General features: G+C 41.1%; 1 protein-coding gene across 3 annotated transcripts in view; it reads right to left on the bottom strand.

Annotated features, from left to right (window-relative positions):
* The window catches only part of cdh8 (cadherin 8), a 119,481-nt gene that overhangs the window by 56,379 nt on the left and 36,650 nt on the right, over positions 1-26,452 (bottom strand). For 2 of the 3 annotated variants that reach the window (XM_050050178.1, XM_050050188.1), the window contains exon 3: positions 23,326-23,620. In XM_050050178.1, the coding sequence (XP_049906135.1) occupies positions 23,326-23,620 (295 nt within the window). Of the gene's footprint in view, positions 1-20,375; positions 21,010-23,325; positions 23,621-26,452 lie in introns of those variants that run through there. The other variant, XM_050050197.1, reaches the window with a different exon arrangement.

Below are 26,452 nucleotides of genomic sequence, written 5' to 3'. Positions count from 1 at the left end.
GCTTAGTGTAGCTACTTCCTTGTCATTCACTATTAGACAGTAGTCTGTTGGTCAGTAAATATTTGTCTGGTCTCATAACAGTCACTTTTCTTACGACAGCACAGTGCAAACTAATGTAATGAACCCAAGCATAGTGAAAATGTAATAATGCATCCCATGGCAATGACTGTTTAAATGAGTCCAGCCTTCACTTAGCCACTGCTCACCCCCCCTCCTGCTTTTCTAGGTCAGAATGATGGTGTGCCAAACCCTTTCTCTAAAATGGCTGGTCTGTGGGGCTGGACTGTCCCCTGATAGCGCCATTGCGGTGACAGGAAAGTGATTATGTATTGATCATGATCACATAGACACTGGTGTAGCTCTCTCTCCTGTCTGTGGGCAGAGAGGATAATAGCTCATGATCAGACAGGGAGACTGACAGCCCATCTCTCCAGGCAGTGCCGCCAGCACTATTTTTGGACAGTACCACCTATTTGATTGAAATGCATGCGCACGGATGGGGAATAACGCAAGAATTAAGAGGCGATTAGCTCCGCGAGGCAGAGTATTGTCAAATACAAAGTGTAGCGCTGTGCTGTAGTGTGGCAGGCCAAAGCTCTTGATAACACAGAAACGGTTGTAACGAGGTGGAGAAAACAAGCGTGTCGAGGCATCCTTTCATCCATCCATCCATCCCCGTCCGTCTATTCTCTCAGAGGAGAAGATGACATACTTGGAGCACCGCCAGTTGATTTTCTACAAAGCCAGTTTTAGATTCCTGGGCTGCAGATGGGCATTTATTGCAACACTGCAGATGGGCATTGAGGGAAACCCTTAAACAAATAAGCATGCTCATAAACAACTGGCATGTGTGAACTTTTTCTCATTTTCCAACGCAGCCACAAACCTTCCACCCCTTTATTTGTCACCATTTCCACCAACACTCTCATGATCTACAGCCCAGGCTGTGACTAAAAGTGGTGGCTCTCCTCTACCGTGATGTTTTATATTTATACCTGAAAGATGAAAGTATTTTAGATTACAGGGGGGCACAGTAAATAATTGCAAGGCAGGAAAAAACATGGTCTCTCTCAGCCCATCCGTCTTCATAACAGGACTAATGCATACTCATGCTAAAGTGCGTGTTTCAGCAGGGCTGCAGAACGCAGCTGAGGAACAGGGCGAATGAATGAGGAAAACCCTACAGAGGCTGAAAAGATCAGGATAAATGTGTTTATATCAGACTGTAACACACTTTTCAAAATTAGACTCGTCCAAATACAACATGGGCCAGAGGTGGGCTTGCAACAGGAAAAATAACATCTTGAAGATAAGATATGGTTGTCAGCATCCAAGACATTGTTCCCAAGAGCCAATGATGGATAAGGGACGCTGCACTTTTGAAGAGTAAGAGGACCGTCACACTTAAGCACTTACATTGTCATTGTTGTAGTACAATTACTAGTCTTTTATAAGACAGAGAGGGAGCCATCACAGAGAAACTTGGGACAGTGTTTGTGTGTGTGTGCTTTTGTGCTTGCCTATGTGTGTATGTGTAATACATGTCTGTGTGTGTACATGACATCCCTATTTCAAGGAGTCGGCGACTGAGTCTGCTGCCTTGACAAGCCGTTTACAGGAGCGGCAGGAACAAAATAATTAAGAGGGTCCTTTGTTCCCCACTGATGGCCGTGACATATGCCGCCATTTTAAAGGGTTGTGTCATTGATTCACTTTAATTAGTTCATAGGAAATGTGTGCAACATGCAGATAGAGTTCAGGACTGGAAGTCGAGGACGGAAAATTGGGCACTTCACATGTTTAATTGCTCCCAAGGCATTTACAATGGCGAGGTAATAACAAAGAATAAGGCAAAGTATATTGTCTAATGAACAACTTTATCATGGGTAAATGAACAAAATGTTGCTTAATTTGAGAACTCTGCCACAGGGGCAAGAGTGTTTAATGTGAATTATGCTTCCTCAATAAAAAAAGGAAAAAAGTAGAAGTAAAAAAAACAAGTTTCAGCATAATGCAAAACTGGTAGGAAATGAACTTGCGGTTAATATATTTGCCGCACTACATCAGCACTAGCTCCTGAGAGCGGTAAACCAGAGATCAAAGTTATTACTTAATATCCAGAAATAAATTACTTATGTATACACCGTTGTCAAAATGCCCTAAACGAGGCGTGTAGCCAAATTGTTCCAGCTGAGCTGCTCAGTGGTCAACAGTAGACAACTCCCAGTGTGGGTGCTTATATATTTCTGTGTACATGCAGAGCCACTGTGCACCATGGAATAACACAGCTAGACAAAAATAATAAAGCACCCTTTTTTGCAGCCCGGTAGAATAAAATGTTGATAACTATAGGCAAAACGGCTGCCGAGCAGAAGACAACTGCTTGAGACCAACAAAGCAGATATTTCTTACTGATGGATTGGGACATTTCCAGCCGTGATTGTAGCAACAAATGTAGGGATTTTTTTAAGCAGGGTTTGGGACATTTCCAGCCATGTTTGTGTCCACCAAAGTGGATATTTTTAACAAGTTCATGACACTTAGCCATGTTTGTTACTACCAAAGTGGGTATTTTTAATGACAGGTAGGGACATTTCCAGCCTCTTTTGTAGCAACAAGAGACAGTATTTCAACAAGAGTTTGGGACATTTCAAGCCATGTTTGCTGTGACCAAAGCTGGTATTTTTAACAAGCTCTGGACATTTCCAACCGTGTTTGTAGTGACCAATGTGGGTATTTTTAACGACAGGTAGGGACATTTCCACTTGTGTTTGTAGCAACAAAGCCAGAATTTTTAACAAGAGTTTGGGACATTTCCAGCGGTATTGATAGCGATCAAAGCCGGTATTTTTTTAACAAGCTCTGTACATTTCCAGCCATGTTTGTAGCAACAAAAACCAGAACTTTTAACAACAGTTTGGGACATTTCCAGCCCTGTTTGTAGCAATCAAAGTTGGTATTTTTAATGACAGGTAGAGACATTTCCAGTCATGTTTGTAGCAACAAAAATCAGAACTTTTAACAACAGTCTGGGACATTTCCAGCCCTGTTTGTAGTGACAAATACGGATATTTTTAATGACAGTTCATGAACAGCTGAGTATGAAGCAACTGAAGTAGGTACTTTGAATGAGAGTTTGGGACATTTCCAGCTATGTTTATAGTGCCAAAAAGAGTTATTTTTATTGAACTCTGGACATTTCTAGCTGTTTTTGTAGTGACCAAAGTATTTGGGTATTTTTAATGGGTTTGGGACATTTACAATCATGTATGTAATGACCAAAGTATTTTAATGAGTTTAGGACATTTCTAACCATGTTTGTAGCAACAACAGCAAGATTTCGGGACGTATGCAGCTTTGTTTGTAGCTACCAAAGTGGGTATTGTTAATGACAGGTAAGGACATTTCCAGCTGTGTTTGTGGCAATCAAAGTTGGTATTTTTAATGGCAAGTAGGGGCATTTCCATTCATGTCTGTAGCAACAAAAGTGGGTATTTTTAATGACAATTTTCAGCTTTGTTTGAAGCAACCTAAGTGATAATATTTTAACGACAGCTTTGGAACAGCTGTGTTTATAGAGACAAAATAGGGCTTTTTAAATGAGTTCTGGACCAGCCATGTTTGTAGCCACCTAGCTGGGTATTTTCAGCCAAAACATTTTGTTTTCCTAAACCTAACCAAGTTATTCTTGTGCCTAAATGTAATCACACCGTAACCAAAGCCTTGTCACAATCTAAAATTGAAAACTGAAATGTAAAGAAATAAATGTACAAATGTGTCTGTGGGTGGCAAAAAACTTGACTTGACAGACAAAACTGTGCAGACATGAAAAACTCCCTTCCGATTCAAGATGGGGGAGGAACACTGCCAAATTACAGAAAATCTACAAAGAGATATTTCTGTCACAGTGAGTCAACTTAGCTTGTGGTTATTTTTAAGGACCATGAAAACATGTTTTTTCTTTAGGTTTTTTTTCCCCAAATGCATCTCAGTATGAGTTCTGAGGTCCTATAGAACACAAACACACACAAAAAAAACCTGAACTTCTCCTGTCCTCCTATCACTGGTTTTAAGTAAATGGGGCTCAATTACAAAAATGTGATGTCTCATTTCCATTCACCTATCAGATTTCCAAAATATTTGAATCTGATTCTGATGACTGATGCTGAGTTGTTTGCTCATGTTACCAGGCAACTGTTAATCAAATCTGATCAAGTCAATTCTGAATGAATAATAAGGATGGTTTTTATTTCAAAACTAACCTCAATTACTGCTCATTCTGACAAAATTATTTCATGCTGTTGAGAAAAAACTTTAATACTGGATCACTACTGTTATTATCTGACTCACAGGATGTAAGCCTGCCATTACAGTCCTATTTCAGACAGAGTTCTCCTCCACTTCCATTATCTGCATGTACCCTTTCAGAATCCTCGTTGCTACAGGAATTAAGTCTCACATAACCATACCGACAATCACAGTCAGAGCTGTGGGTGAAACAACAATGACATTTAAGGTAGCAACCTACATTTTTTTGGCCTTTTTCTTTTGTGTGGGGTGGGTGTAGCCCTTTTAATGCAAATGTTCTGCCACAGCAAGTTCCCTCCTGACATTACTTTGCCAGAGCACCATTGCTGCATCCTTGGCTTAGTGCCGCCCATGACAACTGTGATTGGTTAAAAATACAAACAACCACAAACAACTTTTTTTTCCTTAATGTGGAATCATGATGGGTTTAGCAAGAAATTTCTCTAGCTCTGGCACAGCGTGATTTAGATCTGGCGACGCAAGACTACTAATACAATGTAGACAAGGTAATCTCAGATTTGAGTAACATGGCCTGTATGTGTATAAAAATATGACTAAAATTTCAAGTAAGACATAAGAAAATGGCAAAATGTAAACTAGAACCTAGTTGTTACATTTTAAGATACACTAATGCATTACAACTTGTCTCAAAATGAAAATTCTTGCAAAAATTAACACTATAAGAATTCACAGTCCTTTGGAAAATGTGTTGACTGAGTGTACAGGTAACACTCAGGGGTGATTTTCCTGCTGTCTGTAACAGAGAGACTACATTTTCTTTAGGTGCTAGTATGAACATTCACATTCTTTGAGAGTGTGCTATTTTCATATTCTGGGGGCAGCAGCAGCACTGAGGATGACGTTGCATTAAAAACAAAGGACAGAGTTGGAGGGAAGCGTTGTCATCCCTTCCTCAGCAACGACTCCCCCAGGCTGCTGCAGTGCAAGAAGATGTGCTCCTTCAATTACATATTGTCTGCATTCTTACAGCTAGGGTAGAATAAAAGAATAAAAAGTAAAAAAATAAAAAAACAATCAAGACTCACAGCGTCAGTTGTGGCACACAGCATGTAGCCAATAACCCCAGCAATTGGCCCATCTAAAAGAAACATGTGACAGAGGCCCTCCACCTCCCACACAACTGCATTAAGAGGCTGAACTCCACTGAATCCAGTCATACTGTGGGTTCTAGCGCCAAGCACCTCCTAAGTAATACACTCTGTCATCTGACAGCCGTCCTGGAGTGAGAAGGGTTAAAGCGTTTTCCCAGAGGAATGTTGAAACGTACTACGTCTACGTGACTGGTGACTTAATGTCTTCGTCAGCCGGTGAGAGCGGTGCTATGCTGCCGTCTGACAAGCAATCCATCACAGAGAACACACAGACAGAAAGCTGCATGCCGCCACATAAAGTGTCCACACGACAGACATGCTAAAACACACGCCCACGGCGCGCACCTACTGCACATGCACGTATATCGGCGACAGAGATGGACACACATTCATGCACTTGTTAACATGCTGACAGCCATAAAATACAGGAAGACAGACAGAGGCACAAACACACTCCAAAAACTGAGCAAACACCTAACCTGCCAATAAACTCTCAAAGCAGGTGGCCGACAGAAAAAAAGAGAGAGAAAAATGAGAGGAGAGCGACAGAAATAGTGGAATGGTGGAATGTGGATTTACACCCCTAGTAATCCCAAGGTTTGTTTACACTCCCAGAAGTGAAGTGAAATTTTAAAGGGCTATCTCTGTAGCGTGCTGGAGAGCAGATTCACCCAATTACACAGCAGCCCCCAGTGTGACACAGTAAACCTGCTGTAGGATTGACTGTGTGTGTGGTTTGTGCGCGTGGCTTTATGCGTGTGTGTGTGTGTGTGTGTGTGTGTGTGTGTGTGTGGACACCAGACTGTGACTGTGGTAAAACCACAAACTGACTAAATCCATACTGCAGCGTTGAGAGCAATACAGCTGCCAATGCTCCAATACACAAACAGCCAGAGCAGAAGAAGGCTGTGTGATGCCACAAATCAGCCCGTCTGCATGACAGCAGGACAGGAGGGCGAAACAAACAGTAACCAGACCTGCCTGAATATGGTATCACTCCCCTATAAAACACAATAAAAACAGAACCTTTAAAGTAATACCTGAACAAGGAAAAAAAAAAAGAAAAGGTTGAAAAACGAAATTACAAGCGGAGCCATAAATTTTGATGACAAAATAAAAGCAGTGAAAGCACGGCATGGCAGAGGAGTCACCCTCTTTTTTTTTTCCTACTTTCCCCCTTCATTGTATCAGACAGCTGAGGCGTGGCAGTGACTGTGCGAGCCAGGCGAGGGCTTTAGTTAATGGGGACAGACATCAAGAGGAGGGCCTCGCCCGTACTGGAGATTTGATCCTTTCGTCTTATCAGCTTCTTTTTCAAATGACCTTGCTGTACGGACTTTTATGCCTCTCCCCTTTATTCTCTGCCGGTGATTGGATGGGCCTCTCTAGTCTCAAATCTCTGCCACCTTGATGAATGTGTTCCAGCCCGATTTATGTTGCATTGACCAATCCCCCCCACTACCAGCTACAGTATGGCACATGAATCTCGGCTGTGGCCACTTAAAGATCACAGACATGCAACTGCTTACAAAGAAACAGCTAGTAAAGGCATTTGCAAAGCTCCTTTCTTGTCTCTCTTTATGTCATTTTTTTCTTTGCTTTGTTTTTCTTGCGCTCAACCTCCTGAGACCTGAGCTTTTATTTGATATGCATTTTTAATTTCTCCTAGCTATTTGGAATAAGAAGGACCTGATGACTATAATGATCTAAGCATCGTCTTTGAACAGTAAGTAGTTTTTGAAAACAATTATATCCTCATATTGGGACAATGAGTTAATTTTTAATAGTCACAAGTGGGTAATGAAGAATAAAACTTTTTATTTCAATGCCTGAAAACCGTTGTGCATAAACAAAAGTACACTCCATGCAACATTTGTTCAGTGTTTTGTAACTCTATGGGTTAGAGGCAGGGGCGTTGCAGTGGGGGGAAACGTGGGACATTACCCAGGGCCCCTATGGGAAGGGGGGCCTCAAAAAGCCTGGAATGAAAAGTATGGCTTTGTTTGCAATATTTTAATTCTAAATAATCAGTGTCATAACTAAATTAAAATTGTCTGAATGAATTTAGTTGAAAGACTGAACCTTATGTAAAAAGATAGTGGAAGCTGTCTGCGGCCCCACTCACCCCTCAAAGGCACAAAATGTCGAGTCGTTCCCCGGGAGGGAAATCAGGGTTCCAAGGAAGGAAGGAAAGTAGAGGGAAAGAAAACAAATTGTGAAAAAGGAAAATTCAAAAGCTGGTAAGAGGGACATGGATCAAGAGAGGAAAGACAGGGGCCAATAACACAACATATCTTAAAGCCTTATGATTTGTTCATTTCTGTATATATCCTCCGTGTTTCATATTCCAAGCTAGGAATGTCATTTGTTTCTACAGGTGTCACACCCAATCGACCTGTGTAAAATGCTGCGATAATACAATAATGTCCACTGTCCTCAAATGAGTACTTTATAATTAACAGGGTCTTAGCTTGTTACTAATGTTAAAATTCATCAACTTTGTATGCCGTATCAAACTACAAATTTTATGAAACATAGGCTAAATCGACATGTTTCAACCATAACATTTGCTTAGGCTTGCCTTCTTTTTGTCGACTGTAGACTGATTTGACAGAGATGGCTGCTGTCTTGTTTTTACATAAATTAGTGTATGCGCTCTTGCTACCACTAGATGGAATATAAAAGTGTCTAAGTTATGTCTAAGTTAAGCAGAATGAAGTATAAGTTGCAGCAAACCCAACCTGTAATGTCCTCATATGAGGGTGCAGGGGTCGCAGGATGTTAAATCAAGCCTTCACTGTCTTTTGTGGGAGCAAAATGTAACTTTAAATAGTGGTATTTTGTCTTTCAATTGGATGCAATCGCTGCTTTTAATTTTAGGTACTGAGTGCTGGGTGCCTGCAGGGTCCAAATAGCTATGCTTGGTACCTTAGACAATTAATAATGCAGACGTGGAGGGATGAGAGTACAGGGGATCCTGTTCTTGCTGCTCAACACTAAAATCACCTGAAGCATGAAAAGGGAGCACAGCCTCCAACACACACACGCATTCATGTCGACTTTTGGCTGCAGAGCCACGAGGCAAAAGTTCTTACTTTTTTTTTTTTTTTTGAAAAAAGCGAAGAGTAAGTGGGGATGACGTACCACACAATACAAGATCCAGCAGGAGGGAGACACCAAGGAGCAAAGAGGGATGAATGCAGAGCGGGAAAAGTGCACGGAAAAAAGGCCCTACAACACAACATTAAATATCCACAACTCTCTTCTTCAATAATTAATAGGTGAGCCACACAGCTGTGTACTGAAGAATGCGTATAAGAAAGCATCCTGGCATCTGAGCAGATATGAGTAAGCATTTGCCAAGTCGGAGGTGCGAACTTGAGAACCTCCTCAGTTTGCCTGTTACAGCGACGACGCAGAGAGGACCTCCCACTCACCAGTGACTTCAAACAGTCCCTTGTTACTTGTGGCTGATATGTAACACAGCTAATAAGGACACCATGCAGACCCACACACTGGAAAGTTAGTTACTTCCGCAAACCTTTGAAATGAAACTTTTCTGCAATATCGAAGGATTCACTAACAAAATTACATTAAGTCCAAAAAAATGTGTTCCATCTTAATCATCAGAAATGAGTTCCTTCCCTCAGACATTATTAACTAAAGATTAAAGTTAAAATTACAGAGCTGTTTTGTGTATGCATAAATACATAAAAAAATGACAACCGCAAAATTTACAAAAACTCCTCTGTCTAACATTTTCTGCACGTTGTACAGTTCAGCAGTATAGCAGAGAGAATGTGTGGTGAATGATCCCAGCGTATCGTCTCTAGAATAGGGGGCCGATGGGCAATTAGTATAGTGTATGACTGAGTGAGTGAGAAGATGACAAAATGCAGCCGAGCTACACCAGATCTGTCTCCACTGAGATGTGATATGTACCCGACCTAATGACTGCAGGCATTCACAGCAAACTTCACTGATCTCACATACGGGTGAGGTTGTCATCTATATGTTAAAAAAAAAATGACATTATCATCACAGGCATAACCATTTTTTTTTTCGCAATCAAAATATGTGCAACTTTTACTTAAGTCAAGTAAAACAAAATCGATGATTTCTTTCTAAACATATTATACATGTTGGAAAATACTTGTTGAAAATGTGAGAAGTTAGACCTTTTAACTGTTTTTACCATTTCAATATAGGCCTACAGGATTTTTTCAGCAGGCCTGAAATCATGGCCCAATAGAGTGTGCCAGGGCTGACGTCAAAACCCAGAAGTTTAGCATCGCGCTGGTTCCTGGAAGAGAAAGTGAGATGTGATTTTTGCATTGCGTTTTGGATTATGTCAGAAAATAAGCTCTGTGGCTAACACAAGTTTATGATACTTACAGGTTTTGTTCAGTGAGATAATCTTCACATATGAACACCTTTCATACCGCATTTGAAGCTTAAATGCGATCGCTAGAAGTAAAAAGCTAACGTTAGGCTTTAACGGACTACATGACTACTCCACGGTCGCATGGCTCTTGACGTCACCGCCACTAAGCTTTCAACTGATTTCGGCCGCTTTATTTTAAAAACATTGTATAATGGGAAATCGGACTGTTTAAGCTAAATAAGCAGCTGTAATGGCGGACTGCCAGCACTCTCGCCTGTTCGGGGGTGATGACGTTTAATGTCCCCGACAGGGTTTGTAGTCGTATTGAGCAACTTGTTAGCAACCGCCTTTTTTACGACACGTAAAAGCTTCAAAATTCACAAGTAGGGTATTTACTGACGTGTGAGCTTTTGTTAACCACAGACCTTATTTGAGGCATTTTACCAAAATCGCATTCAAAAAACGTATTGACTTTTAGACAAGAGAACCGGAAGTGCTAAAAGCGCTAATGGAGTTCCGGGTTTACTGGCACACTCTATGACACATTAGCCATGTTTCCATCAGCCTGTTTAGATGTGCATCTAGAAGTATCGCATCGGAAAATTATGATGGAAACGCCAAAATTCAAATTAAAATCCCCTGATTTGCACAAACTAAAATATGCTTGCTTTAGCCGGGTTTTGGTTGATTCGAAAAAATGTTGATTCGCAAAACGGGGATGGAAACAGTTATGTTCGAATTAAGTCTGACGTAGCACACATCTCTCCATGGTGATATCCACACTCCGGGTCGGGAAGGCGGTAATGCATTTACAAGCTGGTTGCCAACCGCCAGAAAACGTAGAAGAAGAAGAATGCGAGACTTGTTTTGTTTCCGGTTCTGCGGAAAACTCGCACGAGTTCGTAATTTTCACCAAAGCCTGTACATTTAATGGAAACACACAGGATTCGTATTTCTTTTAATGCGCATTTCCCAATGATTTGAATCACTTTTGGATGGAAACATAGCTACTGGCACCATCTTTAATATAACCCATCCTTTACGATATAAAAACTATGTTACTACTAACGTTAGCATCAGTGTCATGTCATGTGCCCCCCCCGAGAAGTTTGCCACATTCCACAAGCTCTCTTAGCTATTTCAGTCTGATAAATACCTCTATAAACATCTCTGGTAAACGCAAAAATCATAAAAAACACAAGCAAAATAGCTGTTGCTAACATACCTTTTAGTCTTTCAGCCTAAATCTGCTACCCGGCCTGCTGGCTGCTCAATTCTGTGAGTGTGAGCTACGTGCTTATGTTAATTGCCGGTAGCTGCTGAACAAGAGACTGTCGCCACCCAGTGGTGGTTTATGCTGTTCTACCACAGAGTGTGTACTACTGGGTTAGCTAACAAGAGTCTGTTCGTGTATGTCACTGTGCTACTGGGTTAGTTGATGAGAGTCTGTCGCTACATTGGGGTTCGTTCTTCAGCTGGTGGGGAGTCTATGTGCTAATGGGTTAGCTGCAAACAAGGGTCTGTCGTTTAACAGTGGCTCGTTCTTCAGCTCGAAAGGTGTGTATATTATTGTGTAACTGGGTTAGCTGCTAACTAGAGTCTCTTACTGCGAAGCAGCATTTGCTCTTTGGCTCGGGGGTTGTGTATGTTACTGTGCTACTGGGTTAGCAGCAAACGAGGGTCTGTCGCTACGCTGCAGCTTGTTCTTGAGCTTGAAAGGTGTGTATGTTACTGTGCTAGTGAGTTAGCTGCTAACTTTTAGTTAGCTTTTCATATCAGCTCCTTCTGCAGACACCTAATTAGAATTAGAAATGTGGCATGAAAAACTCATTAGGCCCCCACATATTCATCTTTGCTTTAAGTTGTCTGTGAATTGTATATTGTGTAAAGCAATAATATACCCAAGGTCATGCTGTACTGTGTGGTAATGGTTTGCAGTGATTCACCAGGTTTACTTTTGAGAGACTTTGAGAAATAAGTGTATAACACCTAATTAATGCTTTACATCCAAAGAAGTACATCAAATAAGTTACATTTCTAAAAGGTGGAACAAAAAAAAAAGTTCTGTCATACCCTGGTCACTCTTTGTTGCTTCTGTTCTTTGTCTATGTACATTCCCGCTCACCCCCACTCTTCCAACACAGAATCTGAAGTGCCCTGAATAGAGGCTGACTACAATATGAGCTGGTCAGTGCGCACAGTGCTTTGACAACTGACTCACTTTAGAGGTGAAAGAGGAAGGAGACTGAAATCATTAACCAAAGTATCAATTGAATAGCATTCCATTAACAGTATGGCTGCTCTGAAATGTTACATAAAAAGGAAAATTTTTACATTAATGTGACAGAAAAAGTCATATTACAAGTCATGGTGAGAATTAGGCTACACAGCTTGTGAAAACAGTTCAATAATGTCCTCTGTGGCTCTGCAGGAAGAAAAATATGCTTGGAGACTAGGTCTGCATTTTGAAGAGTGTGAGGTTCAAATGATGTGGGCATTTACCAGCCAAGTGTGTGTAACAAAAGACTCAGAAGTCGGGTTCCATCATGGGAACTGTAGGATCCAGTGAATTTTGGAGCTAGGGACTAAAAACTAGGATATCTCTGTCTCCTCTGAATTGATCATCGCTGCTTCTTTTTTTTAATCTGTCTCTTAGAAGTCCCCAATGTTTTAAAATGAAAGGCACTCATCAAAATAAATGTTCCTTTAACAGCTGATAAATGGCTGATTGGATGTACAATGATTCAAATTAGAACCGATCGATAACAAAGGCTTTACTACCCATTTTGGCCCAACAGAGGGCCAGTGATGGTTACAATATTTTGATTATTGCTAAATCTGTTTATTCTCTCAAATTATCCATTAATTTATTCAGCATTTGGTCAATAAAGGTCAGAAAATAGTGAAAAATTCCCATTAATATTTCCTTAAACACAATATGCAACCCTGTCTCTTAGAAATTGTATTTGTATGTTATTAAACTGCCGTCTTAATTTAGTTGTTGTGGCAATGTAATTGCTGCCTGGATTATGTTCTGTCAGGTAACAAAATACTTGTACATGTAATGTACCTGTTCATGTCCAGACTTCTGGTGTAGGTTTAGGTAACAAAGGCACTTTGATTAAAGTAAGTAGTGAAGTAGTGTTAAAAATGTAATGCTGTAGTCAAGATAAGTTCAGTATCAACATTTTTGCAACTTGCTAGGTACGTTAGCCACATTTTGTCATTATGTTAAAAAAAACAAAACAAAACATAATTTATCTTTTTTTTTCACCAAAACATATTTGCTATGTCAAATTAGTTGCACATTTTGTTATTTCTAGGAGATAGGGCAGGAATGTGACACATTTAACAACAACAAAACAAGCAAAGAGAAGCAACACAACCCCAGCGGCAGGAAATAGGCATAGGTGTAGATTTCTGGGGGGATACAGGTAGGGGTGTAGCATTGGACCATGCAAAAGCGGTCCCCACCTCTAGCTGTGTTTAATCCCCCACCCACTGGGGCCCTGGGTAATCAGTCCCACTTTTCCCGCCACTTTAACACCCCTGGATGCAGGGGACATGCCCTTTTTCATATTTAGAACGTGCATTTGCCAACCTCTCAAATAAAACAGAAAGTAGCAAAGTACTTTTAATTTGATAAAATTAAATACATCTCCATCATAAACTGCTACTGTAAAGGTGCACATGATGCATAAAAATGTGTTTGATGCTAAACTATGCCCTTGGAAATAGGGAACATTTGCTTTAAAACAACTAAAACAGTTAGTTGCTGAATCATTTTCTGTCAACCGACTATTCATTATTCTGTCCAAGTCTATCCCACATCCAGAGACAGTTTGAGACAGTCTGACTGCAAGACCATTCAGGTATTGACATGTTTTGAGAGAGTAACTCAAACCTCAAATATTCATTCATTCACTTACTAACTCACAGTAAGGGGATCTGCCCACCAGTGGCCATTAGAAGGCACTACAGTGTCTTCAGATGACACAGTGAACAAGGATCAGTCCCTCTCCTCCCCTGCAGTACGGCTGAAGGGTAGGATGCTGTGTCCTTGTTTTCACTCTCAGATTGATTAACTGACCTTGATACAATGATCAGCAGTGTGTGACAGCATGACAGCGAAAGATGAGTCTTACACGCATTTCAAGGCTGCAAAAACTTTCATTACAAACACTTAATTAAACAGGACAGTAACCCGGGACGTGACAGGTTGTGTTTGTGAAAAAAAAAAGATCTTTTCAGATGTTCTGACACTGCAGCCTTGTAAATGTTTCTGCATTCAGCCAAATGATTTTCATTTTTGACCTTTGTTTCCCTCATGCTTCATTGTACCACTGTTGACCCTGTTGCATGAAATCCATTTAATCACATCCCCTCAGTGCGACAAAGCTGAGGGTGGCCTTTGTGACAGCCCCGGCTATTCGCATCCTTCTCCTCATCATTACAGAAACAGGCACACAGCAGCTTGTATACATGCTCTGACACACGGCACACTCTCTCATTTACCTTCCCTTTCATGAACTTTGTTTGTTATTTACCTCCTTTCCTTTTCATTTTTCGTCTCATTCTACTTCATGGGCACGGCACAAAAAAAAAGCAAAAAAAAAAAAAAAGAGGCGACTTTGTTTGAGAAACGACACTGTGGATAAGGAGAAAGCTGCTTTTTGTCCTTAGTCTAATTGAGAGTCTTTTGCTATTCATAGGGGCAAGGCAGCCAGGCCAGCAAGGGAGGCAATCTTATGCAGATCACATTGAAGGGCTTCATTACCTAGAAGCCAGCTACTTTTTGTTCTCCCTCAAGGGAAGACCGAGAGAGAGCATTAGCTTAGCAAAAGAGAGCGATGGCGAGCAAAAGGGAGGGAGGGAGGGAGGGAGGGAGGGAGAGAGAAGTACAGAGGAGGAGAAAAAAAGTGTGTGCATGAGCGAAAGAGAGGGAGTGAGTTACAAAGAGAGTGTGTCTCTGCGGGCTACACAGGGGAGCGGGGACAAATTACACCTGAACAACAGCATCTTTACGACGGTGCAGAGCGGCTTTATGCTAACACGGAGACTGTATGTGTTTTAGTGCTCATGTGCACTTATATGCACTTGAGAACGTGTGATCTGCGTGTGTGTACATGTACAGAGCATGTGCACGTATGCCTGCCTGCACGCTGAAGAAACAAAATCATGCCCCAGGAGGCTCTAAAGGGCTTATATTACTGTATCTGGACCAGTGACTGATGATGTTACATACATAATTCAGAGGTACATTGGATAATAAATAACATATGATGAATAAGTAATACACATTTGTACGTGTGTGTGATTGAGCAGCTGTGACTGTGCATGTGTATGGGTTTTTTTGTTGTTGTTTTTTTACCACTGAACATGTGTTAGCTGGGGAATATGTGATTTTCCATTTTTGCTTATATACGGTGTGCTATGTAGTGGCTAAGTGTGAAACAAAGACATACTGAATTAGCAATGACTCTCTATCAGCTGCTGGGTGTCGCAGACAAGAAGAGCAGTGAAGAATAGATATACACAGAAAAAAGGAGTCACTGGGTTATTGACAGGTGACAAGTATCACAGACAAAACGGATGTGTAACAAGCTTACAAATAAACCCACATACACAGGAACATGCACACACACACACACACACACACACACACACACACACACAGATGCACAAGTGCAGATGCTGTTGCCAAATGAGGTGAGATAGATAGGAGTAGCAGGTTATTTACAGAGAAACTCCAGCATGTCAGTTAAATCCTTTCTGCCTCCGAGGCCTGTCCTATCCCCATTTAGCACGGCCGCAGAAAAGGGCAGGCTGGCATGCATGCTGCCTGGCAGTTAGACAGGCCTGAGAGAGTCACAGGCTTGGCCAGGTTCACTGCTCTGACCCCCTCTCACCCCAGCTCAGCCTGTGAGCCGCCCACTACCATCACCACAGCCCCGGTCTGCCACGTCCCTGCCCAGCCCAGGAGCCCGCGCGTCAGATGTGCCCCGGCCCAGCACTGGCCCAGCCCTGGCCCAGCTGCCCACTATGTTAAAGGGCCAGGGGCCCCCTGCCACTCAGTCCATCTGCCAAGCTGCAAACCAGAGTCTAGGATCAGAGAAGAGAGAGGCACAAACACCAGACACCCTCGCTCTTAGCTCTCTGCTCAAAGCTCAACAGAGAAATGCCAGATAAAAGATGCACTATAAATGTGCTTCTTTTGCTTATGTGGGTTGCTATGACCCTGAAATACTGCTAGGGTTTATTCAAGTTAAACTGCATTTAATGCATTCAGACTCAGACTTTCTAAGACCAAGATATGTTCAAGATTTACTGCAAGATCAGCATAGCACGATAATATTTTTAGGTATATCAAGGAAGGGGATTTTTATAGAACATCTGGTCCAAGTGGAGCATGAAATGCTCTGAAAATAGCTCCGCTTTCCCTGTATTGATCTGAAAGATGCCAATGTGTAGGGAAAAAGTGAAGAGAAAAACGAATCATAGATAGATAGATAGATAGAGACAGATGCTTTGATAAAACATACAGCAGCATTTAACAATATCATCCCTCATGTAGGATTATGTATCAGTGTATCACTTACACAAGTGTGTGGGTATTAAATTGTCTGTGATCACAGTACACTTTCCGCTGTATGTTAGAAGCATGAGACGATCAGCTCTGATAAAGGTCTGCATCGTGCTCATTTCCATACGTCTCCCCTTGATCAAGTCTGCTCATTTAACGTCCAAATCTGTGATGACAAGCCTTTACTTATTTTCCCAGCTGCCGGTGGTGATGAGAGCGTAATCAGAAACATCATTAAGGCCCCACATAGACGGTTGTGCCTGTTAGTCCTGTTACCCACACCCATAATAACTCTGAAAATGCAAATCAACTCCAGGTAATCTATTAATGTCACTTCAATTTTATGTCTGCGCTCCAATTTAGCAGATCTTGACACATTTGGCGAGGATCCGTGCTTCCATACAGGTACTCATTTTGCTGGGGTTTCAGAGAGCACGGCCCATGCGAAGAGGAGACGGGCCATCTGTCTACGCGCCCGTTTATTAATCGCCCTGATAATGAAGCACACTCACAGCCTAACACTCCTGGGGCATCTCTCGCATGAGTTCCATCCGGCAAAACAACTTTCAGCAAGTTTGTTTCGCAGTGTAGCAATTATTGTCATTCGCACCCCCCTTAGCGCAGGGAGGATGGTCTAGCGACCTCCTCCTAATTACCTGAAGCGTCACTTCAAGCAGACTTTGTAATTTCCAACTACATCACAACCCCCTTGTTAGCTGCAGAAGGGTAGCAGAGCCTCATAATTCCAGCATATGGTCGACAGACATACAGGGGAATTTGTCGGCTTGTAGTGGCCTTAAAGTCGAAGACCCCATTAACAGGAAAACTGGATCTACTAATCCTGTGAGATCTGAGCAATCCGTGCAAATGAATTACAATTCCAATCACGGCCAGGCTTCACAAATAAGAAACAAACTCCCCTCTAACTGAAGTGACGGTGAAACATAATTATCTGTAATGAATATATGTATGAAACCAAGAATAAAAGAGAGGTATGGAGATGTAGAGTACATCAAATATTAAATTGATTTAAGGAATTGATCGTTTTTATCTTTCAATTAAAAGAAAAAAAATCACATGATCCTTTACTTGCCTGAAGATTAGAAGCAGAGAAAATTACACAATCCGTGGATTTGTAAAACACATGAATAGAAATCAATTAAAATCATCAAAAAAAATATGTGGTTAAAGCTGCTGTAATTAATATCTTTATATTAACAGTGGATCAAATGAGTATGTAATGTAAAGAAGGTATTCATAGTGATGAACCTGCAGAAATCTCACGGCAGTTCCCCTCCATCTCCCAAGAATTACATTTATATACTACTAATTTACAACAGCAAATACATTTAGGAGGGAATGAAATTCTGCTCGAAAGATGGATTTTACTAAAAAAAGAGATGTTGTTAATTAACATATTTAGCAAGTGTTGATACTCAACATTTCTATATAATGTTCTTGTGATACAACATCTGCCTTTAACGAAACCTCACTGAAACTTTTTTATACTTATGTTTAGGCACTTGCAGCATTTGGCCAAGGTTAGGGAAAGATTGCTGTCTTGGTTAAAGGCTACAGAAAAACTCTGCAGGGACTTGAAGCACAAGACACAATGTGTTTAATAAAACTGAACTAAAACCACTATCTTTTCCTAACCTTCACCAAAGAGCTTTGTTGCCTAATTGTACTCACACATTCACTCGAAAAAACCTTCCCTGTGAACTTAATACGGGCATTGATTATGTTTCTCATCAGAACTTAATTGGGAAGCAAATTCATAGGATATAAACGTAATTTCTGGGATACAGGTTTGCTGTGTTAGCCGAAGACAGCAGATTGCAACTCAAGAAAACATAAGCTAATATAGATAAAACAAATGAAGAAAACCTTTCAACTATTTCGATGACATACACATTGCATTACTTAACAAATGCTCTAAATACAAACACCAGCAAACTCATTCTACAAAAATGCTGAAAGTTGCAAACAACAAAACAAAGTTTCCAGGGAACACATTATAGGTTGGAGGGGGAAATGGATACTGCATGGCGTTACGATATTTCGCTTGGCTATACAAGAAAACTTTTGGTGGCCTAATAGAATAATAAAATCACTTTTTTTTTTGTTTTTGTTTGTTTGTATGCTTGTTTTTGTTTTTTTATTTAGTCCACTAGATACAAATTGTTCCAACAGAAACAACTGAAGTGAGATGAAAAACCAAAAACTTTATCTTATTGGATAATACAGATGTTGAGAAAGTTTTCCTTTGGAAAAAAGGTAATAAATTGTAATATATTGCAATATTTGTTATCACAGTACTCAAAATATTGCAACATGTTTAAAATTGCAATAATATTGTATTATGTATCGTAAAGTAAATAAAGTATTGTGATAATATCGTATCGTGGGGCCTCTGGTCATGGTGTAATACTAACACTAACTGTAATGCTAATAACACATAATCACAATGTGACAACTGAGAAAAAAATCATAGTTTGCTTTTTTTGACATTACTGACAAGTAGTCAATGTGGTTATCAGTTTTTAGTGCCCTCCACACATTTCCATTGTGTGACTTGCAGAATGTCTGTACCTGCAGCACAGTTCTATATGCCATGTATGTTTTCTAAAGCCTCCTCGCGCTTCTGTTCAATCATTGTCTTGGTTCTTTAGACCACAACCTCGATCATTTCCAGCCATGGCACGCAGCTGTTTTCAAAATAGCAGATATACAACTTTAGCTACAAGCTAGCGAACATAGTATAGTATAATCGTCTGACCTTTGACCACATTGTGTGTCTTGCCGATGCTAGATTAGAGTACAAATTGATCAAAAATCAATAATGGCTCCTCCCCCATTTTTAAAAGAGTTCATATCACTGCACTCAAGTAATGGGGGGATAACTAGGATGGCCAACAGAGGTCACACACAGCTATTGAGTTTGGCGGATCAGTCCTCAACTCAATCATGTACCTATGACGCATATATGCAAACATGTCTTAAGCCTCATTTACACTCCTTTTACGCACGACAATAGATATGTGCATTTGAAACATTGTAAACGTCACTGCTCTCATACTTTCATGTGCCCTTTGCGTTAGTATTAATACAGCCAATAGTTTCACCCAACAACAAACAAGGTGACAGTGGAGGAGGTCCTAATATTGTATCTTTAAACAGAGACATCTCCTATGGGTATATTTCACTTGAACTAAGCTACACTTCCTCCATGAGCTCCAGTGGCACTGCTTCTTTTTGTCCGTATTCATAAGCTTTCAGAGAACGTGCACAAATACAGATGAAATGAATGCAGGAGGCTCCGTCTGTCTCCATCTTTGTATCTAACGCTGAGCATAAATGAGCCCTTGTATCTTATATGTTTTTTGTTTTTTTTTTGGGGGGGGGGGGGTGTTGTATAGTAAATATGTAATTTGTCATTTCTTCTTCTTCGTATCAATTTTCTTTGACATGAGATGTTATTCTCTTTTCTTGCCCAGGGACTACAGCTGTAAATTAACTTTTAGCAAAGTCTGGTGCTGCTCATAAGCTGTGCATTGTCTCTGCCAAATAAACAAATAAAATAAATTCAGATTTAGCAGCATGGAAGCTTGTTTTTCAAGACGTTATGTGTAGAGAAAACAGACCTAAAGGAAGGGTGAAAATTGGACTCCTATTTGTCAGGTGGTCAGAAGCACAACTCCAAATGAATTCTAATCTTGCTCTGTGTCTGCTGAATGAGCAAATATAGTATAAAAGATGTTGTTACGGGTTAGTTTGTCCCACTGCCTCTCATTAAAGTGGACAAAAAAAAATCAATGAATGGGGCTTTAAAAATACAGCTGTTTTCCCTCGTTACTAAAAAGTTGACATTTTGGAGATGTATTTTTTTACCCTCTTGTCAAACAGCATGGTATAGTAACACCCAGCCAAGCACAGCGGTCACAAAATCTCCACTGACAACACGCTTACCCTGGCTCCTTACACTTACTCTACTCTGACTGGCTGTCTCTCCTCCGGCACAGACACCACCTTTGCTCTCCCCTTCCTCTCATTGTTGCACTGTACTTTGAGAGACGATCCTCTAAACAATTAAAACGGTAGTCACATCCATTCTCAGCCATTCAGGAAAATGAAAGTCAGAGAAAAGTCACCGAAAGCCACACATCTTATCCGACTGGCTCTTTTAAAGGAAGAACAAAAGGTCTTTCTCCTTCATTTCCCATTAACCTCTATGCTCCTCCACACACAGGAAACATGGCGACCTCAGTGGCCCATGTCACATATCTCATCCGGCTGTGGGGACCGCTTCCTATGGGGGATGGTGACATTCAATGAGCGGGTTTTCTATCTAGCTGTAGTCCTTGACAGATAAAAGGTGGGTGTTGATATTTGTCCCTGGTCTCACTGATACGCCGTGGACACACTCTTGATAAGCGAGGAACTGGTAAGACATTGATGAAGTCTGGAGTGGAACTGACAAGCTCTGTAAGTGGATAACATCGTCAAGAGAACCAGCCTGTTATGGTCTGGATTAGATTTTTGATTATTCCACACAGGTGGGTTCTCGCTAAGCAGAAACACATCAGCACACTCAGCATTGTCTGAACTCAATACCCGACGTAATGCAGCATCTCTTAGCATGTGCCATAATTACATTGTAATGCTTCCCAGTTTCTCGTAGTGGGGGAGATTTGCTCATATGCAGCAGGCTTCACCCACTTCCTTTTCTGTTCCCTTTCCTGTGGACTTTATTAGTTATCCACTGCACAGCATACCTCCAGTAATCCACTGAGGCCTGCTCAAATTCTCATTTCAACGCGATAAAGATGAAACACCACAGTAAAGAAACCAGTGATTTATGAATATTAGGCAAGAGGGATGAATGACTTATTGTTTGTTTGTCCGGAGCGTCACATTCTTCCCATAATGCCGCAGCACATGAAAACTTAACAAGAGGAAAACTAGTCGCGGAAAGAAAAAGCCTTTCAAGCAAACAACTGAGCATTCGTGAATGTTTAATTAATCAGTAGTGACAAAAGGGAACAACAATCAACAAAGAGACGCCGATTTCCATTTCTTATGCATTATTCCCACTGGCAAATCACAGAGTGCTGTCAACTACCACTTTGCTCTCTACCCCGTCACTATGGCTGTCCCTGCACTGCACCGACAAAAACCCTTGGAGAGCTACAGTACATTTCAACTGAGATCCAAAACAATGAGCAGCAGGGATCAAGTTACAGAGTTCAGACAACAAGAGTTCACTGTTATTCTGTGTTTACATGGATTCTTTTGCACTGTGTTTTGTTCCCTTTTGCTTCCACCGCAGCAGCAGCAGCAGCAGCAGCAGCAGCAGCAGTGGCAGCAGCAGCTAATAAAAGTCATTCACAATGATCATGAGAAGCTGATGCTAAATCACCGTTACCTCAAAGAACCGACGTAAAGGCTGCAACCTACAGATGGGATTCACCAAACAGATTCCATTGCATACCTAGCACCATCTGCCCTAGCATGTTATGTCAGCTTTGTGACAGGTAACAAGAGGAAGCTCGATGAGAAAACACAATAACAAGCGCATACCGCCCAACAACAGACCTCAGCACCCTCGCTGAACTCCTCCAGTGTCAAAACAGCATAAAGACACACTCTGATCTCCTTCCTGCTACTGATGGAAACATTTTCTACAAGACTCCTGCTGCTCTGGGGTCAGTGGTGACGCTCCCCTGAAGGGAAAAAAAAAAAAAAAAAAAAAAACACAGTGTACTGATCCACTTACAGGCTTCTGCCAGTCCTAGATGAGCTATACATTTGAATTATGTGATCATCATGCAGTGGTCATTTAAATGCATGGACGGAATACGAATGTGAATATATGAATATATTAGCATACAGCAAAATGGAAAGTGTTTTCAGTGGTTTGTGTACAAGTATGTGGGGGACTGAAGAAAGGTAGCTCATAGCCATTAGCATCCGTCAGCGTGTACAAGCTAAGTGACAGCACAGTGCTAATAGTTTGTGAGTGTGAATGCAAACCTTTTATGCTTTTGTACGGCTCTTTCTGTTTCATCTATGATTATCTTAAAATGCTTGAATCTTGAATTAAAAACTGTCCATGCACAGACTTTTCTACAGCGAGGTTTGTTCAGGCTCACTGCTGTTATGAAGGAAAAAGAGGTTGAATTCTAAATGCTTGTGACACCAAATAAAGTACTCCATGGTGGTTTTTGCTCCTTGTCCCTTTTCTTAAGTTTCTGTCATCTGTAAAACGTTCTGAACTTTCCAGTCTTTGCATAAATGTAGTAGTGACCACCAGCTCATACCACATAACTGACTGCACGTTTGAAAATGTTAAAGAATGCAATAAAAAACAAATTTCCCAAATGCTCCGCATCATAAGCGAGCATGGCCCTTGACCTATGCAGAGAATAACATCTTTCTTATGCTTGCCAGAAGGGCGAGTGCTCCATCTGCATATGCTGATGGTGCTGTAGCATGCCTTAAATGTGCTCATGGTGCTTTTTCAGCATCTGTAGAATTCAAGTTGTGCATGAAGGAGTTTTAGTGTGGCGTTTCCTGCTTTCCTGATGTGGGGATGTATTATGTTTCACACTTTGTTAGTTGGGCTTCTTTGTGAGTGCGCTGTATTTGTAGGGGATTTAACATTAGCATTGGCTAAGTGTGTGTTGACACTGACACTGTTGCAGCACTGAGATATGGGTGAAGTTCTAGTGATTTGATTTATCATTCTTGTATTTTCATTTGCCACGATACTCATAGCAAGCATGTAAATAGGCGTCCTCATTTCCTCCTGTTCCTATTCACTCATTATTTTTATGCGATAGCCCATTAGAGATCGGCGGTGTCGGAAATCTCACACACTGATTAGGCTGCTGTGTGCGGCGCAAGACCAGAGAGGAAGTCTGTCTATTGTGACTCACCAACAGCAGACATTTCTGGAACAGAGGCTCGGTAAGGCCCTTCGTTGAACTGCGGCGGATTGTCGTTAATGTCCTGGACTTTGATGATGAACTCGGACGGCGGCTCCAAGGGCTCGTCTGTGTCTGCATTAACGACCTGGGCTGTTAGCGTGTACTCGGCTTTCTCCTCACGGTCCAGCCTCTTCATGGCATGGATGTCGCCTGTTAATTCGTTGATGGCGAAGATGGTGCCTGCACCTTCACCCGCTAGGACGTACTTGATGTTCTTGCCGCCCACATCCAAGTCTGTGTGTAGCTGCAATTAAATGGAACAGAAAAACAATAGATGAAGTGAAAAGGTGGAGGAGAGTCCATAGTTTGATCCCGCTGTGTAAACAGAGACAAAGGAGGGGTTTAATGAATGCAAGTTGATAAGCTCAGCAGATTCCAGAAGTTGTCACCATGTAAATGCAGATAAGTGTACAGTATGACTGTAATGTTTTGTTTTTGCTGCTGTGCTTTACAGCAACTAGTGTAGCAGGGATACTAAACGTGGCTCAACATAGCCTACACTTTGCTAAATGAGGCCCATTGGGGGCAATAACTTTATAAGTAGCACAGGAAATGGACCTTAGCCTACATTGTTCCTCATTATAAATCGCAAATACATCATACAAACACACATTGTGGGGGATATTGCTCCCTGCAGTCTGAAAATCACACAACGAAGAAGCTAGAAGTGCTTTGAATGTGCATTCCATAACACGGCAAGAACAGAAAAGCATCAGAATCCATAAAAAATTAAAGAGGAAACTCTGCACATGATGATTCATGCTCACAAATAACTAGCCCTAAGTTACTGGACGATACTGCATGTTCCTCATTATTTTTGTAATTACAGTTTCATTAGTTCACTAAAGCTGCATTACGCGCTAGGCTGAGTGGTTGGCTCCCACTCGCCGCATGAGCTGAGTATAACTAATGAGTCTGACAATGCTACATAAGGCTTTTGAAACATCTGTGGACAGAAGAACACGCAAAACCTTCCACACGTTCAAAAGGTAAATTGGAAGGGCAGAAGAAACAACGATGTGGGACGAAAGAGGTCAGAGAAAAAGAGAAACACCAGGGCTTTGACACGAGGGAAGAAAAGAACTTTGCTTTTATTCACATAAACAGAGAGAGCACTTCTTTTACTGTAAGTCACCTTTCATATAAGCCTCCTGATCCCCAAGGTGAGTGACTTTCAGAGGGGGAGGAGAGAGGCACTGAGTAGAACATTTACAAATCCAGCAATGTTGCAGTGTTGTTGTGACACGGCTGGCAGCCCTCTTCTTTTCAGTTTGTATTTTTGTCAATATACATACATCAGAAAAACACACAGCCGCACACACACACATGCACACACACAACTGAGCGCACAGGCATGCATCAAAACATCTGTATTCAGCAGCTTTAATTTCATTTCCTGCCACAGTGTTTCAACAGAGACTCCTGTGGGAGCGTGGTTAGGGTGCAGAATAGCAAGGTAAAAATCTGGCGGTGAAAATCCCGACCTCCAAACCCCCTACAATGTTTTTATAAGCCAGCTTTTATGCATATACTGTCTCGGAGGTGTTGTTTGCAGACACTGACAAAGCACATTCACTTAAATTGTCACACCTTGCACTTTTGTTTTCCTAATTGTGCCATCATTTCACATGAATGATGTAGCTCATTAACACAAATGCCTCGCAACATCCTGCACACTGAGAAACTCTTTAAATGAGCTCAAATTAATGATGGTCTGTCATTGTTTTTTTATCCTATGTGTGACTTCTTGTGTGTAGTGGTATGCCTGCAGCTCAGCATATATGGCTGCATGTTTCTCTCGTAGGGGTGCAAATGACATTTAAGCTTGGATATTGGTTTTGGTTTAGCCATATATCATACATGTTTTAGCAGCCCATTAATGATTTAATCCTAGTGCTCTTGGCACTTAGACTCCAATTCTTCACTTGGCACTAATACTGTGAGGTCACACTTGTACAAACATATGCACAATAATGTAGAAATAGGTGTTCATTCCAGACTTGTTTTAAAGGGGCAGTTCATTCCAAAATCAAAAACACACATTTTTAGTCTTATCTGTACTGCCGGTTATCAGTCTGGATTTTTTTGTTGTGAGTTGCCAAGTTTTGGAAATATTGGCCATAAACATATCTGCCTTCCATCCAGTATAATGGAACTAGATGGCACTTGGGCTTGTGGTGCTCAAAGAGCCAAAAAATTACATTTGAAAAACTCAACAGCAATGTCTCTTTCCAGAAATCATGATCCAGTTATTCAAGATAAACCACAGAGCTTGTTATGAGCAGTTTCATGTAGGAACTATTTTCTTTCCACTGAACTGCACCAGCCAACCGTATCCCTACACCACAGAAAGAGAGTATCTATTCATGGACGAGAGGCTTGTGGTCGTGACAGCATGAGATGTAAACATGAATGGCGTCTTGAGCTGTAATGTTAGTTAGCTCAGTGGTGCTAGGTAAGCTAATAGCAGATGCATGGTTTCTTCCACCAGGGTGATACGGGTAAGTGCCATCTTGTTCCCTTATACTGGAGAAAGGGCAGACATCTCTCCAGCCGATATCTCCAACACACAGCATCTCACACCAAAACAGTGTTAGAGTGATAGATAGCACTGTAGGTAATTGAAAAAAAGATCTATTTTTGATTCTGGGGTGAACTAACCTTTCAAGGTCAAAACTGTAAAGCTTAACTTTTGAGTCAGGTTAAGTCCAAACGCTTAAAGTACCATGACGACTGTGCAAACTCAATCCATTGATGGAGACCATGTGACTCGGTCAAAAGTTCAACACAGGCAATTAAGCAGATCTTTGTTTTGTCAACTGCAATTTTCAGCATCAAGCACAATAATTTTGATCCAGATGCATGACAATATAAATCCATGAAACTGAGGGTGCACTTTTTAAGTTGAAATAAAATGTAGGTTTGCGTCTGCTGCTTTAGCAGATTTTTTTGGCATCATATTCCTAATATCATCTTTTTTAGCATAGAAATTCATTCTTGCCTTTGCAAACGCAAACCTTTGGTAAAATATTATAACTTTGGGGTGACCTGGTGGCGTAGGGGTTTGAGCCTTTAT

Source organism: Epinephelus moara, chromosome 1 (assembly GCF_006386435.1).
Source record: "Epinephelus moara isolate mb chromosome 1, YSFRI_EMoa_1.0, whole genome shotgun sequence".
Taxonomy (NCBI): Eukaryota; Metazoa; Chordata; class Actinopteri; order Perciformes; family Serranidae; genus Epinephelus; species Epinephelus moara.
Note: the sequence above shows the minus strand (reverse complement) of the source record. Positions and strands in the feature narration are given on the sequence as shown.